The following is an 18,955-nucleotide window of genomic DNA, read 5'->3' as shown; positions in this document are numbered from 1 at the left end:
TGATACATCTGAGGGAAGGGAACAGAAGGAGACTCCGCCGATTGGAAGGCATGAAATGCACTGTCCTAGGGATGGGGGTTCTATGACCACCGCTCCCAAGAGAAGGAGGTGGGTGGTGGTGGTCGGGGACTCTCTCCTCAGGGGGACTGAGTCATCTATCTGCCGCCCTGACTGGGAAAACCAAGAAGTCTGCTGCTTGCCAGGAGCTAGAATTCACGATGTGACAGAGAGACTGCCAAGACTCATCAAGCCCTTGGATTGCTACCCCTTCCTGCTTCTCCACGTGGGCACCAATGATACTGCCAAGAATGACTTTGAGCAGATCACTTCAGACTATGTGGCTCTGGGAAGAAGGATAAAGGAGTTTGAGGCGCAAGTGGTCTTCTCGTCCATCCTCCCCGTGGAAGGAAAAGGCCTGGGTAGAGACCGTCGAATCGTGGAAGTCAATGAATGGCTACGCAGGTGGTGTCTCAGAGAAGGCTTTGGATTCTTTGACCATGGGATGGTGTTCCAAGAAGGAGTGCTAGGCAGAGACGGGCTCCACCTAACGAAGAGAGGGAAGAGCATCTTCGCAAGCAGGCTGGCTAACCTAGTGAGGAGGGCTTTAAACTAGGTTCACCGGGGGAAGGAGACCAAAGCCCTGAGGTAAGTCAGGAAGTGGGATACCAGGAGGAAGCACGAGCTGGAGCGCACAAGAGGGCAGGGCTCCTGCCTCATACTGAGAAAGAGGGGCGATCAGCGGGTTATCTCAAGTGCCTATATACAAATGCAAGAAGCCTGGGAAACAAGCAGGGAGAACTGGAAGTCCTGGCACAGTCAAGGAATTATGATGTGATTGGAATAACAGAGACTTGGTGGGATAACTCACATGACTGGAGTACTATCATGGATGGATATAAACTGTTCAGGAAGGACAGGAAGGGCAGAAAAGGTGGGGGAGTTGCATTGTATGTAAGGGAGCAGTATGACTGCTCAGAGCTCCAGTGTGAAACTGCAGAAAAACCTGAGAGTCTCTGGATTAAGTTTAGAAGTGTGAGCAACAAGGGTGATGTCGTGGTGGGAGTCTGCTATAGACCACTGGACCAGGGGGATGAGGTGGATGAGGCTTTCTTCCGGCAACTCACAGAAGTTACTAGATCGCAGGCTCTGGTTCTCATGGGAGACTTCAATCACCCTGATATCTGCTGGGAGAGCAATACACCAGTCCACAGACAATCCAGGAAGTTTTTGGAAAGTGTAGGGGACAATTTCCTGGTGCAAGTGCTGCAGGAACCAACTAGGGGCAGAGCTCTTCTTGACCTGCTGCTCACAAACCGGGAAGAATTAGTAGGGGAAGCAAAAGTGGATGGGAACCTGGGAGGCAGTGACCATGAGATGGTCGAGTTCAGGATCCTGACACAAGGAAGAAAGGAGAGCAGCAGAATACGGCCCCTGGACTTCAGAAAAGCAGACTTTGACTCCCTCCGGGAACTGATGGGCAGGATCCCCTGGGAGAATAACATGAGGGGGAAAGGAGTCCAGGAGAGTTGGCTGTATTTTAGAGAATCCTTATTGAGGTTACAGGGACAAACCATCCTGATGTGTCGAAAGAATAGTAAATATGGCAGGCGACCAGCTTGGCTTAACAGTGAAATCCTTGCTGAGCTTAAATACAAAAAAGAAGCTTACAAGAAGTGGAAAATTGGACAAATGACCAGAGAAGAGTATAAAAATATTGCTCAGGCATGCAGGAGTGAAATCAGGAAGGCCAAATCACACCTGGAGGTGCAGCTAGCAAGAGATGTTAAGAGTAACAAGAAGGGTTTCTTCAGGTATGTTAGCAACAAGAAGAAAGCTAATGTACTCAATGCTTTTTTTGCCTCTGTCTTCACAAACAAGGTCAGCTCCCAGACTACTGCATTGGGCAGCACAACATGGGGAGAAGGTGACCAGCCCTCTGTGGAGAAAGAAGTGGTTCGGGACTATTTAGAAAAGCTGGATGAGCACAAGTCCATGGGGCCGGATGCGCTGCATCCGAATGCTAAAGGAGTTGGCGGATGTGATTGGAGAGCCGTTGGCCATTATCTCTGAAAACTCATGGCAATCAGGGGAAGTCCCGGACAACTGGAAAAAGGCTAATTTAGTGCCCATCTTTGAAAAAGGGAAGAAGGAGGATCCTGGGAACTACAGGCCAGTCAGCCTTACCTCAGTCCTTGGAAAAATCATGGAGTAGGTCCTCAAGGAATCAATTCTAAACCACTTAGAGGAGAGGAAAGTGATCAGTGTTAGGATATAGATATTCAGGCCTGTCTGTAAAGACCTATACTCTAAGAATTTAGGTGTATTCTTATCACTTGGCTAGCGATAGAGGTATAAAAGAAAGAATCAAAACCACTGTCTGCCGGTGTAAGGGCCTTCTCTTACTGTGACAGTTTGTGGCCCTGTGCTTAGGCTCAGGCCTTTGGCTAAGCAGCAGAGGCAGCCATAAGCTGGGAAGCGAACGGTCACATCCTCACATTCCAAACTAGTCACACTGAAATAAGGTGCTATTCGGCTGTTAGGAATACAATCCTGTCCTGATAGTTCCTATCACCTCCAGAGAAAGGGAAGTGCCTAGAAAATGTAAAAGGAAACTTAGTTTGATAGCATCCTGTCTGGCAAGAACTCACTTATCAAGAGCTGGGATGTGAAATCCTCACTTCTGTATTGTCTTGTCATTATAGTTCCCACTTTGCTGTTGTTTGTCTGTATAATCTCTGTCTGTATAATTAATTTTGCTGGGTGTAAACTAATTAAGGTGGTGGGATATAATTGGTTACATAATCATGTTACAATATGGTAGGATTGGTTAGTTAAATTTCAGGAAAATGATTGGTTAAGGTATAGCTAAGCAAAACTCAAGTTTTACTATATAATCTGTAGTCAATTAGGAAGTGAGGGGGTGGGTGGGGGTGGGCATGTGGGTGTGTGTGATGGGAACAGGGAATGGGGGTAAGAAAATTGGAATCATGTTTTGCTAAAGGGGGAAATGGGAACAGGGAATGGGAGTAAGGAGGTTGGAAACATGTTTGGCTAAGGGTAGGAATGGGAACAGGGACACAGGTGTAAGGCTCTGTGGTGTCAGAGCTGGGAAGGAGGATACTAAGGAAGGAAACTGGAATCATGCTTTCTGGAAGTTCACTCCAATAAACATCGAATTTACCTTTGGACTTTGGGTATTGTTGCTCTCTGTTCATGTGAGAAGGACCAGGGAAGTAAGTGGGTGAAGGAATAAGCCCTCTAACAATCAGGAACAGTCAGCGTGGATTCACCAAAGGCAAGTCATGCGTGACTAATCTAATTGCCTTCTGTGATGAGATAGCTGGCTCTGTGGATGAGGGGAAAGCAGTGGACGTGATGTTCCTTGACTTTAGCAAAGTTTTTGACACGGTCTCCCACAGTATTCTTACCAGCAAGTTAAAGAAGTGTGGGCTGGATGAATGGACTATAAGGTGGATAGAAAGTTGGCTAGATTGTCGGGCTCAACGGGTAGTGATCAGTGGCTCCATGTCTAGTTGGCAGCCGGTATCAAATGGAGTGCCCCAAGGGTCGGTTCTCTGGCCGGTTTTGTTCAATATCTTCATAAATGATCTTGAGGATGGTGTGGCTTGCACCCTCAGCAAGTTTGCAGATGACACTAAACTGGGAGGAGAGGTAGATATGCTGGAGGGTAGGGATAGGATACAGAGGGCTCTAGACAAATTGGAGGATTGGGCCAAAAGAAATCTGATGAGGTTCAACAAGGACAAGTGCAGAGTCCTGCACTTCGGACGGAAGAATCTCATGCACCGCTACAGACTAGGGACCGAATGGCTCGGCAGCAGTTCTGTAGAAAAGGACCTAGGGGTTACAGTGGACGAGAAGCTGGATATGAGTCAACAGTGTGCCCTTGTTGCCAAGAAGGCCAATGGCATTTTGGGATGTATATGTAGGGGCATTACTAGCAGATCGAGGGACGTGATCGTTCCCCTCTATTCGACACTGGTGAGGCCTCATCTGGAGTACTGTGTCCAGTTTTGGGCCCCACACTACAAGAAGGATGTGGAAAAATTGGAAAGAGTCCAGCGGAGGGCAACAAAAATGATTAGGGGACTGGAACACATGACTTATGAGGAGAGGCTGAGGGAACTGGGATAGGTTAGTCTGCGGAAGAGAAGAATGAGGGGGGATTTGATAATCGCTTTCAACTACCTGAAAGGGGGTTTCAAAGATGATGGATCTAAATCGTTCTTAGTGGTACCAGATGACAGAATGAGGAGTAATGGTCTCAAGTTGCAGTGGGGGAGGTTTAGGTTGGATATTAGGAAAAACTTTTTCACTCGGAGGATGGTGAAGCACTGGAATGGATTACCTAGGGAGGTGGTGGAATCTCCTTCCTTAGAAGTTTTTAAGGTCAGGATTGACGTGGCCTGGCTGGGATGATTTAGTTGGGGATTGGTCCTGCTTTGAGCAGGGGGTTGGACTAGATGACCTCCTGAGGTCCCTTCCAACCCTGATATTCTATGATTCTATGTCAGTTAGAGCCGTTAGGAGCAGCACTTGAGGGGCAAGAGGTCTCAAGGAGATGTCTAGAATGTTCCAGGGCCTCTGAGGCACCTCAGTTAGAGCAGGTTCTGTAAAGCAGAGTCCCTGACTTCTCTAGATGTAACTCAGTTTCCCCATATCTTAGAGCTGAGTCAACATCCTTCTGGATCCAGGAGTGGGGATTCTCCTCATGTGGGGTCTCAGAGGGATTCCTGTTACATTAGAAATTACCAGAAGGATGGACTCAGCGGAGCTGGGATTTGCCCACAGTAGCTGGGGTACTGGCCCTGCTCCTGCATGATGCGCCAAGGGAGGCATAATGCCCAAAGTCCTCGGGTCTACAATTTATCTGGAGTTGTACAGCAGATCCCATGTGCTTCTGACAGAGCAGACAGCTCCCCACACCGAGTCACCCACTCCTCTCCCCTCAGTACGGCACCTTGAGGTGCCATACTGAGGAATTGGGCTCAGTGCAACTCTGAGGGGACAGCGCCCCCGACTGACCCCCCGCCACATGCCACTCCCTGCCACACAGCACCCGCTAGCACCACACTGGGAAATTGTGACTAGCAGCAGGGTGGAGATGTGCGCCCAGCACTCACCCTCACAAAGCCGACTTCTGCCCTGGCCACTGTGATGGTAATTCCATCCACCTGGATGGTCACCAATCCAATGTATGAGACCTGCACGAACCCCCTGTTCCCACTCTCAGCCGTGATGTCAAAGGAGTGTGGGCCGCATTCACACCCACAGGTCTTGGCCACGGTGTAAGTGCAGGTTCCATGGATGTCATACGGCCGGCCATCAAAGGTGTGGTAATGCAAGTAACCCCCAGCCCAGCACGTGGCCGCAGAAACTGGTAAACACTCTGGCTGCCCATCTATCATCTTACAAACTGTTCCTTGCTCGCAGAGGCCCACACTGCAGGATGGCGTCGGAATATCTAGCCAGAAAGACAATTGAAAGACAAGAAACACCAGACTAATCAGTTACATTTACAAGCAGAAAAGGGCTGAGAGATTGTGGAAAAAATCTGAAATAAATTTAGTCTCAAAAGAATCCAACAGCCTGTCTGTGAAAAGGACGAGATGATCAATCATTCTTTCCTTTCCTTTTTTTTAATTAATCATGGTTATTAGGGTAGTGCCTAAGGCCCAACTGAGAATGGGACCCCACTGTGCTAGGTGCTGCGCAAACCCAGAGCAGCAGATGGTCCCTGCCCCAAAGGACTTACAGTTGAAATAGACAAGACAGACACTGGGTGGGGAACGAGGGATAATATACAAGCAGAGTGAATAACAGCATATCAGTGCCATGATTTTTATTACTGATATTAATTATTATTTTATTTGAGTGGGTTTAAGTAGGAGGGATCAGCAGTATGAAAAGTGAAGAAAAAGTGATGAGTGGGAGAGGGCTGGGATGAAGAGGGTAAGAGGGGTAGTTGTGGAGTGAAGATGCAATCTATCTGTCCCTCACAATCCCCTCTATACTGCCTATCTATCCCCACATCCTCCCTCTAAATCTATTTATCTATTCCCCACCACATATCTATCTATCCCCCACACCTATCTATCTAAATATAAAGTGTCCCCTCTATAGCTATCTGTCCATTTGTCCCCCCACATCACTTACTATATCTTTCTGTCACCCTCTTCCTACCTATCCATCAATATCTATCTGCCAACTGTCTTTATATCTGTCTATCCATCTATCACCTACCACACCCTCTATACTGATCTATCAACACACAAACATCTATCTCGTCCCATACATATGGCCTTTGCACCATTCATAGAATCATAGAATTGTAGGACTGGAAGGGACCTCGAGAGGTCTTCTAGTCCAGCCCCCAGCACTCAAGACAGGACTACGTATTATCTAGACCATCCCTCACGGGTGGCACAAAGGAAACAGAAACCTCTGACTAGTCCCCTGCTGGGAAATCACTGGCATGGGTGGGACAATAGCAGGCATACATCCAGCAGAACAAGTTCCTACATCTCTGTCCCCGCAACACCCAATGCAGATGGTGGAGCAGAGAGGGGCATGTCATGGGCAGCACAGAGCAGGCAAGGAGAGTGGCTGGGATGTGATGGGCTCTGACAGTGCTCAGCTGACTTTTGACCCATAGGGGACCACAGTCAGTGGGCTCAATTTAGAGCAGCCCTCAGGCTACACCCAGGGAGAAGATCTCAGAGTGTGATCAGCTCCCTGTCAGCTGCCCATCCTGTTCTGCTGTGCACACCTGAAGCTCAACAGTGCCGAGACTCTGACCCAACAAGTCTTTCCGTCTTTCAAGCTGAGATTCTGTAATATTATGGGTTGGGGTTCAAGGCTAAATAACGGTGGCAAGAGAGTGAGAAGTGGGAAAAGACATAACAAAAACTAGTTTACTTACTGCTTGCACCAATAGCCAGTGAGCCATACCCAGATTTGGATGCAATCCCAATGCTCAGAAGCCCAAAAGGAGATATGGGGTGCTCCATGGTTTCTCTCTTAAACCCTTTGCCAAGGTTGTATTCAGCCCAAGAGAACCCTGTGCCTGGAATTGGCCTCCAGGCAATGTTTTCCAAGGGTTCCTTATCAATGGTGATGCCACCAGATTCTGATGTTTTGGCTGTTATCATTGCGTAGTTCTCAAACTGGTCCTGTCCATGGATGTTATAGGTCTGGCAATAGCCAGAGACATCTGGGATCATCAGGAAGAAGGGATCGTACACGATTTTCCCTTTGCTTCCACCAGCACAGAAGAAGACGACTTGGATCCCAGCACTAGCAGAGATGTACAAGGGACTAGGGAATTTGATTTCAAATGTCACAACCTGCCCAGCAACCAGGTCCTTAGAGGCTCTCACCCTCCCAGACTGATAATCAATGTGAGTGTATTGGGAAGCAGCCACATACACCAGGTCAAATTTTGGCTGGAAGGATAAGGGCAGTACAATGAATGTGGTGCCCCAGCCAGACACTGGCAGGAGCTGCTCACTCACATAGTCACATTTGGTGTGCTTTGCAACACATACATGTCCGCTATAGACGGCCACGGGATTCTGGGACACGATCCTGGTGCCGGATAAGTCATCACGGCTTTGCAGCTGGACGGCCTGGTAAGCTCCAAGTGGGATGACCAGTTTTGTCCCTGCTCTGTAGGCTTTTCTTTGGAAAGTGACAGCCCCTTTGAGGTAAACTTCAACAATGGTGGGATCCTTCCAGGCTACTACAGCAAATTGCTTATCGAGACCATCTGGCTTCCCCAGTGGAGTCACCACATAGTACTCTGTCCCGAGCCTCTGCACAGGGTACACTACAGTGGTATCAGCCGTATAGGTCTTATAGTTCAGAGCGAGGATGGAGATCTCGTGATCAGCCCGGATGATGACCGTGTGGTCAAATGTGTTGCTTCCAGCCAGCTCCACAAACACTGGGATCATCACAGATACTGTCTGTTCAGGATTTGCAGTGATAGTGACCAAAAACTCTGCTTTATTTACTGAGATGGTGACAAACGTCCCAGGGATGTAGCCAGTGATGAATAACTTGAAGTCTTTACTGCCATAACTTGGTAAGTGATTCTGCATGAAGACTGTGATAAATTCTGTCCCTTGGGGGCCTGAGCAAGAGGTAGGGGGAAGATCTGGAGGTTGAATAGTAGGGGCAGCACTAGAAATGCCTACATAGAGGAGACAAATACAAAAGAGCATTACAAACCAGGACAGCAACATTTTATGAGACCTGCTCTTGTCGTTTGGTGCCAGCCTTCCTAGGGCTGATAACAAGGAGCACAGACACAGGAATGAGAATCAGGGCTCCTGGCTTCTAACCCTGGCTCTGGGAGTGAATGTCATTGGTACATTTTACAAGGCCAACTGTACTTCCGTCTCTTCCTCTTGTCTCTCATATTCACCCCCCAGACGAATATGAGACCTAGTGCTGTCTACACGGGGACTTAGGTCAGCTTACCTATGAGACTCAGGAGTGAGGATTTTTCACATCCCTGACTCACGTAGTTAAACTGGCCTGACTCTCTAGCATAGACCAGGCCTGGGAGTGTCTTACCGTTTGTCTCAGGGTCCATCCACATTTCTCCTGAGAAGTGCATTTCCCCCAACCTCAACTGATTTTCCAGGGCAGCCAAACTTCAGACGAGTCTACACTGGGTTGTCCCAGTGGTTGTCCCAGTATAATTACAGTGGTTGTCCCAGTATAATTATTTTGGTTATGGGGGTGACTTTATACAAATAGAGTCATATGCATATAATCCCTGTTTGGAGCCAGTTATACTTATATAAAGATGCCTGAGGTCATAGAATATCAGGATTGGAAGGGACCTCAGGAAGTCATCTAGTCCAAGCCCCTGCTCAAAGCAGAACCAATCCCCAATTTTTGCCCCAGATCCCTAAATGGCCCCCTCAAGGATTGAACTCACAACCGTGGGTTTAGCAGGCCAATGCTCAAACCACTGAGCTATCCCTCCCCCCGTACTATCCTGTCTACATGAGAAAGTTTTACCAATTGTACAAGTATTATTTTACTGGTGTAACCCGCCAGTGTGGACACCTGTGTTCCAAAATAAGTGTCTTCTTTCAGTTTCATTTACACCCCTTCCCAAGCGACATTAGATAATCCAAAAAAGGACATTCTATAAGGCAATGTCTACACTGCAGATTTCAGCCTGAATAGCTGTGTTAGTCAGGAGTAAGAAGAGTGTCATACTTGACGAATATAGCTATGCCAGAAAAAGCCTCTCGTGTAAATACAGTTTATGCCAACAAACTGCACTTTTGCTGGTGCAGGCTATTTCACTTGGGCCAGATTTACACTACCGTGGTTGGTCTACACTAGAAAATTAGATTGACCCAGCTATGTCTCTCAGGGGTATGAAAAATCCACACCCCTGAGCAACATACTTAAGCCAACCTAAGTCCCTGTGTAGGCAGCGCTAGGTTGATAACAGTGGGAGAACCCCTCCTATTGCTGTTGATCTACACTGTGCCACTGTTGTATTTTAAGTGTAGACATAGCTGAGTGTAGTGTGGAGATCAGAGTTTAAAGTGTAGAGTTTTGCTGGCATAAGTGTATCAGCTTGAAGTGTACAAAAATCACACCCCTAATTGATCTAGCGATGCCAGCAAAAACCCCAATGTAGACACACCTTGTACTGGCAAGACTCCTTTTGCCTGAATAGCTTATGTTGCTCAGGAAGGTGGTTTAACTAAACCAACAAAAGAACTCCTTTTGCCAATATGAGCGGCATCACCACTAGGGGGTTTGCCAGTCTGGCTGTACTGGCAAAACTGCACCGGAAAAGCTTTTGTTGCCCAGTAGCCCGAAGGCTAGTCTGCAACAAGCTATGCTGGCAAAAGCACTGTTTTGTTGGTATAAAATCCGGGTCCACCCTCGGAGTTCTTCGCTAGTATAGCCTATTGGTACAGCTATACCAGCAAAGTGCCCCTAGTGTAGACCTTGCCTAAGAGTGTCCATTCAAGGGATTATATTGGTATAACTTTATTAGTTTATATTCAAACCTCAGGTTATACCAAAAAATCCTGTGTAGACAAATCCTGATGCTAGTAAAGCTTATTTTTTGCCCAGATACTTACACTAGTACAGCCCTTTGTGTGCGTCCCTGTTATAGCTGTAAAAAGTTGCTTCAGACCCGTATAGTGTATTCCCTTTCCTGTATAGAAATAGCAGAATACCACAGGCCAGAAATATCCACCCAATAATTCCTGCATCATGTGGCATCATGTGGACACCCTTAACTCTGCCCCCTTCATAGATTGGACATTGAATGTTTTGATGATGAATGTACACTCCAGAATACCACTTTTCATCCAAGCCCTGGTCTACACACGGATTTTGTACTGATATAACAATGTTGGTTAGGGCTGTTATGCCAAATTTGTCATACCAGCCCCGAACGTGGACACAGTTCTTTCAACATGAAGGTGTCTTACTCCTCGTCTACACTACAAAGTTTTGCCAGCATAGCTGTCAGTTAGAAGTGTGAAAAAAAAATCATACCACTTAGCCGACCTATGCTAACAAAACGCCTGGTGTAGATTTACAACTATGCCAATAGAGTGGTGCTTCTGTTTGCATAGCTAATGTTATTCAGAAAAGTGGTAAAGCAGATCTCTTTCTGCTGCGTTACCACTAGGGGCTCTTCCAACACAGCTATACTCGTCAAGGCGCTGTAATGTAGACAAGTTTGTGCACTTATTCCCTGTCCCTGACAAGAAACTGGGATAAGCACCTTTATACTGACATAACTGTATCTGAACTAGGGAGGTTGTGTTTCTTTAGCTATAGCAGTATAAAGTGGTACAACCAGTTTGGGCAATCTAGGTGAATGGTTAGGGCTACTGTCTGGGTGGTTCGGTCCATTTCCTTTTAATGATTCTCATTTGTGATCCTTATTGATGTATGTCCATGGCAGAGAGGAGGGACCAGTTCCCTCCTGCTTCACAGGGAATTTGTTTACCAGACACCCCCTGCAGGTTCAAAATACACTTGGAGCAGAGGACAGAGAAATCATATTTCAATTACATATCAAAATATACATTTGGTATCTATTTTTTAGCGATCTCGTGCTCAGAGCATGAGGACTGAGAGGCAGGTCTCCTGGGTTCTGTCCTTTGACTCTGAGTGGGAGTGTTGTCCAGTGGAGGGGTTGGGAAGGAAGGGAACAGGGAAAGATGGTGGAAGGGAGGCTGGGAGGGTGAGAAAGACTATCAAATATATTGTACTTACCACCAATAGCTGCTGAGCCATATCCAGCCTTGTCTGTAATCCCAACACTCAGGACACCAAATGGGGAGCTGGGGTTCTCTATGGTGTGGTTGCTAAACCCACTTCGCAAGTTGTATGTAGTCCAAGAATATGCTGTGCCTGGAATAGGCCTCCACAGAGTAACACGTAGTGGTTCCGCATCAATAGTAACAGCAGCAGTCTCAGCCGTCTTGGCTACAATCACAGCATAGTTCTCAAACAGGTCCTGTCCATGGATGTTATAGGTCTGGCAATAGCCAGAGACATCTGGGATCATCAGGAAGAAGGGATCGTACACGATTTTCCCTTTGCTCCCACCAGTGCAGAAGAAGGCGACTTGGATCCCAGCACTAGCAGAGATGTACAAGGGGTTAGAGATTTTAATTTCAAATGTCACAACCTGCCCAGCAACCAGGTTCCTTCTGGATTTCTCCCTCCCAGACTGATAATCAATGCGAGTGTGTTGGGAAGCAGCCACATACACCAGGTCAAATTTGGGCTGGAAGGATAAGGGCGGTACAATGAACGAGGTGCCCCAGACGGACACCGGCAGGAGCTGCTCACTCATGTAGTCACATTTGGTGTGCTTTGCAACACATACGTGTCCGCTATAGACGGCAACAGGATTCTGGGACATGATCCTGGTGCCGGATAAGTCATCACGGCTTTGCAGCTGGACGGCCTGGTAAGCCCCAAGTGGGATGACCAGTTTTGTCCCTGCTCTGTAGTTTTCTCCTTGGAAAGTGACAGCCCCTTTGAGGTAAACTTCAACAATGGTGGGATCCTTCCAGGCTACTACAGCAAATTGCTTGTCGAGACCATCTCGGCTCCCCACTGGAGTCACCACGTAGTACTCTGTCCCGAGCCTCTGCACAGGGTACACTACAGTGGTATCGGCCGTATAGGTCTTATAGTTCAGAGAGAGGATGGTGATCTGATGGTCAGCCTGGACGATGACTGTGTGGTCAAATATGTTGCTTCCTGCCAGCTCCACAAATTCTGGGATTTGTATCCATTTTGTCTCTCCCAGATTTGCCCGGACATTGAACCTAACACCTGCTTTGTTCACAGAAATGGTGACCAACGTCCCAGGAGTGTAGCCAGTGATGAACAACCTGAAGTCTTTACCGCCATAACGTGGTAAGTGGTTCTGCATGAAGACTGTGATAAATTCTGTCCCTTGGGGGCCTGAGCAAGAGGGATCTGGAATTTCTACAGATGATAGTGCGGTGGAGATATTAGCAACACCTGAAGAGACAGAAAGACGGAGGAGATAGGCATAAAATCCTTTCCCAATTCTGTCCACTCCCAGCTTATGAGACACCCTGTTTTTATTCAGTATCAATTTTATGATGGAGACTTTATTACGGCAGTATTCCAACCCTAAATATGCAAAAATCCTGAGACATCTGCCAAAAAATCATGAGATTTGGCTTCAAATCCTTAGTTGGTTTGTTTTTAAATAATTTTATGTGCTCTGTTTCTCTGCCTCCTGTTTTCTGAACCTGAGGTCTCATTTTTTCCACTGTTTTATTCACAACCACTTTTTTTAAATGGAAGGTGAGATTCTCCTATAATTCATTGATTTCAGTACATAAAAACATAAGAACGGCCATACTGGGTCAGACCAAAGGTCCATCCAGCCCAGTATCCTGTCTACTGACAGTGGCCAGTGGCAGGTGCCCCAGAGGGAGTGAACCTAACAGGTAATGATCAAGTGATCTCTCTCCTGCCATCCATCTCCACCCTCTGACAGACAGAGGCTAGGGACACCATTCCTTACCCATCCTGCTAAACAGCCATTAATGGACAGTAGCTGGGTCTTAAGAAACCTGTCAAATACCCTTCTGCATGGGTGTGTCGATAGGGGCTAGAGCAGGTTGAAAATGAAACAATCTGACTCTTGGATATTTCCATGACTAAAAGTATCACATTCTCTCTGCCCTATTCAGTCCATTAACATTGTTCTTTTTCCTGAGTATTCAGATGACTGCCTCGCATTCATGAGTACATTCACAAATTTCCAATGTCTCACAAAGTTGAGTAGAATAAGAGTGGCCTTGGTACCCAGTAAGACTGGGTACATGTCACCTCAGGAAGGGATGCTGAGGTAAAGTTTTTTGACACCTTAAGTGACTGCTTCTTGGAGCAGCTAGTCCTGGAACCCACAAGAGGAGAGGCAATTCTTGATTTACTCCTAAATGGAGCACAGGATCAGGTTCAAGGGGTGAATATAGCTGGACCGCTTGGTAATAGTGACCATAATATAACTAAATTTAACATCTCTGTGGCGGGGAAAACTCCACAGCAGCCCAACACTGTAGCATTTAATTTCAGAAAGGGAAACTACACAAAAATGAGGAGGTTAGTGAAACAGAAATTAAAGGTTTCAGAGTAACAGCCATGTTAGTCTGTATTCGCAAAAAGAAAAGGAGTACTTGTGGCACCTTAGAGACTAACCGATTTATTTGAGCATAAGCTTTCATGAGCTACAGCTCACTTCATCGGATGCATCCGATGAAGTGAGCTGTAGCTCACGAAAGCTTATGCTCAAATAAATCAGTTTGTCTCTAAGGTGCCACAAGTACTCCTTTTCTTTTTGAGAAATTAAAGGGTACAGCGCCAAACATGAAATCCCTGCAAGCTATGTGGAAACTTTTTAAAGACACCGTAATAGAGGCTCAACTTAAATGCACCTTAGAGACTAACCAATTTATTTGAGCATAAGCTTTCGTGAGCCACAAGTCCTCCTTTTCTTTTTGCGAATACAGACTAACACGACTGCTACTCTGAAACCTGTCAACTTAAATGTTTACCCCCAATTTAAAAAACATAGTAAGAGAACCAAGAAAGAGCCACCATGGTTAAACAACAAAGTAAAAGAAGCTGTGAGAGGCAAAAAGGCATCCTTTAAAAAGTGGAAGATGAATCCTAATGAGGAAAATAGAAAAGAGCATAAACTCTGGCAAATGAAGTGTAAAAATATAATTAGAAAGACCAAAAAAGAATTTGAAGAACAGCTAGCCAAAGACTCACAAAGTAATAGTAACATTTTTTAAAATACATCAGAAGCTGAAAGCCGGCTAAACCACCAGTGGGGCCACTGGACGATCGAGATGCTAAAGGAGCATTCAAAGACGATAAGGCCATTGCGGAGAAACTAAATGAATTCTTTGCATCGCTCTTCACTGTTGAGGATGTGAGGGAGATTCCCAAACCTGAGCCATTCTTTTTGGGTGACAGATCTGAGGAACTGTCCCAAATTGAGGTGTCATTAGAGGAGGAGGTTTTGGAACAAATTGATAAACTAAACAGTAATAAGTCTCCGGGATGGTATTCACCCAAGAGTTCTGAAGGAACTCAGATGTGAAATCGCAGTACTACTAACTGTCATCTGTAACCTATCATTTAAATCAGCTTCTGTACCAAATGACTGGAGGATAGCTAATGTGAGGCCAATTTTTAAAAAGGGCTCCAGAGGTGACCCTGGCAACTACAGGCCAGTAAGCCTCACTTCAGTACCGGGCAAACTCGTTGAAACTATCGTAAAGAACAAAATTGTCAGACACATAGATGAACATAATTTGCTGGGAAATAGTCAACATGGTTTTTGTAAAGGGAAATCATGCCTCACCAATCTACTAGAATTCTTTGAGAGGGTCAACAAGCACGCAGACAAAGGAGATCCAGTGGATATAGCGTATTTTAGATTTTCAGAAAGCCTTTGACAAGGTCCCTCACCAAAGGCTCTTAAGCAAAATGAACATTCATGGGATAAGAGGGAAGGTCCTCTCATGGATTGGTAACTGGTTAAAAGATGGGAAGCAAAGGGTAGGAATAAATGGTCAGTTTTCAGAATGGAGAGAGGTAAATAGTGGTGTCCCCCAGGGATCTGTAGTGGCCTCAGTCCTATTTAACATATTCATAAACGATCTGGAAAAAGGGATAAACAGTGAGGTGGCAAAATTTGCAGATGATACAAAACTACTCAAGAGAGTTAAGTCCCAGGCAGACTGTGAAGAGCTACCAAAGGATCTCACAAAACTGGGTGACTGGGCAACAAAATGGCAGATGAAATTTAATGTTGATAAATGCAAAGTAATGCACATTGGAAAACATAATCCTAACTCTACATATACAATGATGGGGTCTAAATTAGCTGTTACCACTCAGGAAAGAGATCTTGGAGTCCTTGTGGACAGTTCTCTGAAATCATCCACTCAATGTGCAGCGGCAGTCAAAAAAGTGAACAGAATATTGGGAATCATCAAGAAAGGGATAGATAATAAGACAGAAAATAACATATTGCCTCTATATAAATCCATGGTACGCCCACACCTTGAATACTGTGTGCAGATGTGGTCCCCCCATCTCAAAAAAGATATATTGTAATTGGAAAAGGTTCAGTAAAGGGCAACAAAAATGATTAGGGGTATAGAATGGCTTCCTTATGAGGAGAGATTACTAAGACTGGGACTTTTCAGCTTGGAAAAGAGACGACTAAGGGGGGGATATGATAGAGGTCTATAAAATCATGAGTGGTATAGAGAAAGTAAGTAAGGAAGTGTTATTTACTCCTTCTCATAATACAAGAACAAGGGGCCACCAAATGAAATTAATAGGTAGCAGGTTTAAAACAAACACAAGAAAGTATTTTTTCACGTCAACCTCTGGAACTCCTTGCCAGAAGGTGTTGTGAAGGCCAATACTATAACGGGGTTCAAACGGGAGCTAGATAGATTCATGGAAGATAGGTCCATCAGTGGCTATTAGCCAGGATGGGCAGGAATGGTGTCCCTAGCCTCTGTTTGCTAGAAGCTGGGATTGGGTGACAGATATTATAGGTATAACAGAGACCTGGTGGAATAGTAGTCATGACTGGGCTACAGGTATTGAAGGGTATGTGCTGTTTAGGAAAGACCGAAATAAAGGTAAAGGTGGTGGAGTAGCACTGTATATCAATGATGAGATAGAATGTAAAGAAATAAGAAGCGATGAAATGGATATGACTGAGTCTGTCTGGGCAAAAATTAAATTGGGGAAGAAAACTATTAGAGCCTCCCCTGGGATAGTGCTTGGGGTGTGCTATAGACCGCCGGGATCTAATTTGGATATGGATAGAGCCCTTTTTAATGTTTTTAATAAAGTAAATACTAATGGAAACTGTGTGATCATGGGAGACTTTAACTTCCCAGATATAGACTGGAGGATGAGTGCTAGTAATAATAATAGGGCTCAGATTTTCCTAGATGCGATAGCTGATGGATTCCTTCAGCAAGTAGTTGCCGAACCGACTAGAGGGGATGCTATTTTAGATTTGGTCTTGGTGAGTAATGAGGACCTCATAGAGGAAATGGTTGTAGGGGATAATCTTGGCTCAAGTGATCATGAGCTAATTCAGTTCAAACTGAATGGAAGGATTAACAAAAATAAATCTGCAACTAAGGTTTTTGATTTCAAAAGGGCTGACTTTCAAAAATTAAGGAAATTAGTTAGGGAAGTGGATTGGACTGAAGAATTTATGGGTTTAAAGGTAGAGGAGGCCTGGGATTATTTTAAATTAAAGCTGCAGAAGCTATCGGAAGCCTGCATCCCAAGAAAGGGGAAAAAATTCATAGGCAGGAGTTGTAGACCAAGCTGGATGAGCAAGCATCTTAGAGAGGTAATTAAGAAAAAGCAGAAAGCATATAGGGAGTGGAAGAAGGGAGGGATCAGTAAGGCAAGCTACCTTATTGAGGTCAGAATATGTAGGGATAAAGTGAGACAGGCTAAAAGTCAAGTAGAGTTGGACCTTGCAAAGGGAATTAAAACCAATAGTAAAAGGTTCTATAGTCATATAAATAGGAAGAAAACAAAGAAAGAAGAAGTGGGACCGCTAAAAACTGAGGATGGAGTGGAGGTCAAGGATAATCTAGGCATGGCCCAATATCTAAACAAATACTTTGCCTCAGTCTTTAATAAGACTAAAGAGGATCTTAGGGATAATGGTAGCATGATAAATGGGAATGAGGATATGGAGGTAGACATCACCATATCTGAGGTAGAAGCGAAACTCAAACAGCTTAATGGGACTAAATCGGGGGGCCCAGATAATCTTCATCCAAGAATATTAAAAGAATTGGCACAAGAAATTGCAAGCCCATTAGCAAGAATTTTTAATGAATCTGTAAACTCAGGGGTTGTACCGTATGATTGGAGGATTGCTAACATAGTTCCTATTTTTAAGAAAGGGAAAAAAAGTGATCCAAGTAATTATAGGCCTGTTAGTTTGACATCTGTAGTATGCAAGGTCTTGGAAAAAATTTTGAAGGAGAAGGTAGTTAAGGACATTGAAGTCAATGGTAAATGGGACAAAATACAACATGGTTTTACAAAAGGTAGATCGTGCCAAACCAACCTGATCTCCTTCTTTGAGAAAGTAACAGATTTTTTAGATAAAGGAAACGCAGTGGATCTAATTTACTTAGATTTTAGTAAGGCGTTTGATACGGTGCCACATGGGGAATTATTAGTTAAATTGGATAAGATGGGCATCAATAGGAATATTGAAAGGTGGATAGGGAATTGGTTAAAGGGGAGACTACAACGGGTCCTACTGAAAGGTGAACTGTCAAGTTGGAGGGAGGTTACCAGTGGAGTTCCTCAGGGATCGGTTTTGGGACCAATCTTATTTAATCTTTTTATTACTGACCTGGGAACAAAAAGTGGGAGTGTGCTACTAAAGTTTGCAGATGATACAAAGCTGGGAGGTATTGCTAATTTAGAGAAGGACAGGGATACCCTACAGGAGGATCTGGATGACCTTGTAAACTGGAGTAATAGGAATAGGATGAAATTTAATAGTGAGAAGTGTAAGGTCATGCATTTAGGGATTAATAACAAGAATTTTAGTTATAAGCTAGGGACGCATCAACTAGAAGTAACAGAGGAGGAAAAGGACCTTGGAGTATTGGTTGATCATAGGATGACTATGAGCTGCCAATGTGATATGGCTGTGAAAAAAGCTAATGTCGTCTTGGGATGCATCAGGAGAGGTATTTCCAGTAGGGATAAGGAGGTTTTAGTACCGTTATATAAGGCACTGGTGAGACCTCACCTGGAGTACTGTGTGCAGTTCTGGTCTCCCATGTTTAAGAAGGATGAATTCAAACTGGAACAGGTACAGAGAAGGGCTACTAGGATGATCCGAGGAATGGAAAACTTGTCTTATGAAAGGAGACTCAGGGAGCTTGGCTTGTTTAGCCTAACTAAAAGAAGGCTGAGGGGAGATATGATTGCTCTCTATAAATATATCAGAGGGATAAATACCAGAGAGGGAGAGGAATTATTTAAACTCAGTACCAATGTGGACACAAGAACAAATGGATATAAACTGGCCACTAGGAAATTTAGATTAGAAATTAGACGAAGGTTTCTAACCATCAGAGGAGTGAAGTTTTGGAATAGCCTTCCGAGGGAAGTAGTGGGGGCAAAAGATCTATCTTGCTTTAAGATTAAACTCGATAAGTTTATGGAGGAGATGGTATGATGGGATAACATGGTTTTGGTAATTAAATATTCATGGTAAATAGGCCCAATGGCCTGTGATGGGTTTTAGATGGGGTAAGATCCAAGTTACCTGGGAAAGAATTTTCTGGGA

General features: G+C 45.0%; 1 protein-coding gene across 1 annotated transcript in view; it reads right to left on the bottom strand.

Moving 5' to 3' along the window:
* The window catches only part of LOC144279946 (IgGFc-binding protein-like), a 63,984-nt gene extending 51,512 nt beyond the window's left edge, over window positions 1-12,472 (bottom strand). Inside the window, exons 1-3 of the mRNA XM_077841651.1 lie at window positions 11,299-12,472; window positions 6,944-8,155; window positions 5,145-5,485 (exon numbers count right to left, since the gene is read on the bottom strand). Of these exons, the coding sequence (XP_077697777.1) occupies window positions 5,145-5,485; window positions 6,944-8,155; window positions 11,299-12,472 (2,727 nt within the window). The remainder of the gene's footprint in view (window positions 1-5,144; window positions 5,486-6,943; window positions 8,156-11,298) is intronic.
* Between the last annotated feature and the right edge of the window lie 6,483 nt (window positions 12,473-18,955).

The sequence above is a fragment of the Eretmochelys imbricata genome, chromosome 24 (genome assembly GCF_965152235.1).
Source record: "Eretmochelys imbricata isolate rEreImb1 chromosome 24, rEreImb1.hap1, whole genome shotgun sequence".
In the NCBI taxonomy this organism is placed as follows: Eukaryota; Metazoa; Chordata; order Testudines; family Cheloniidae; genus Eretmochelys; species Eretmochelys imbricata.
This window is presented reverse-complemented; position numbering and strand designations above follow the sequence as displayed.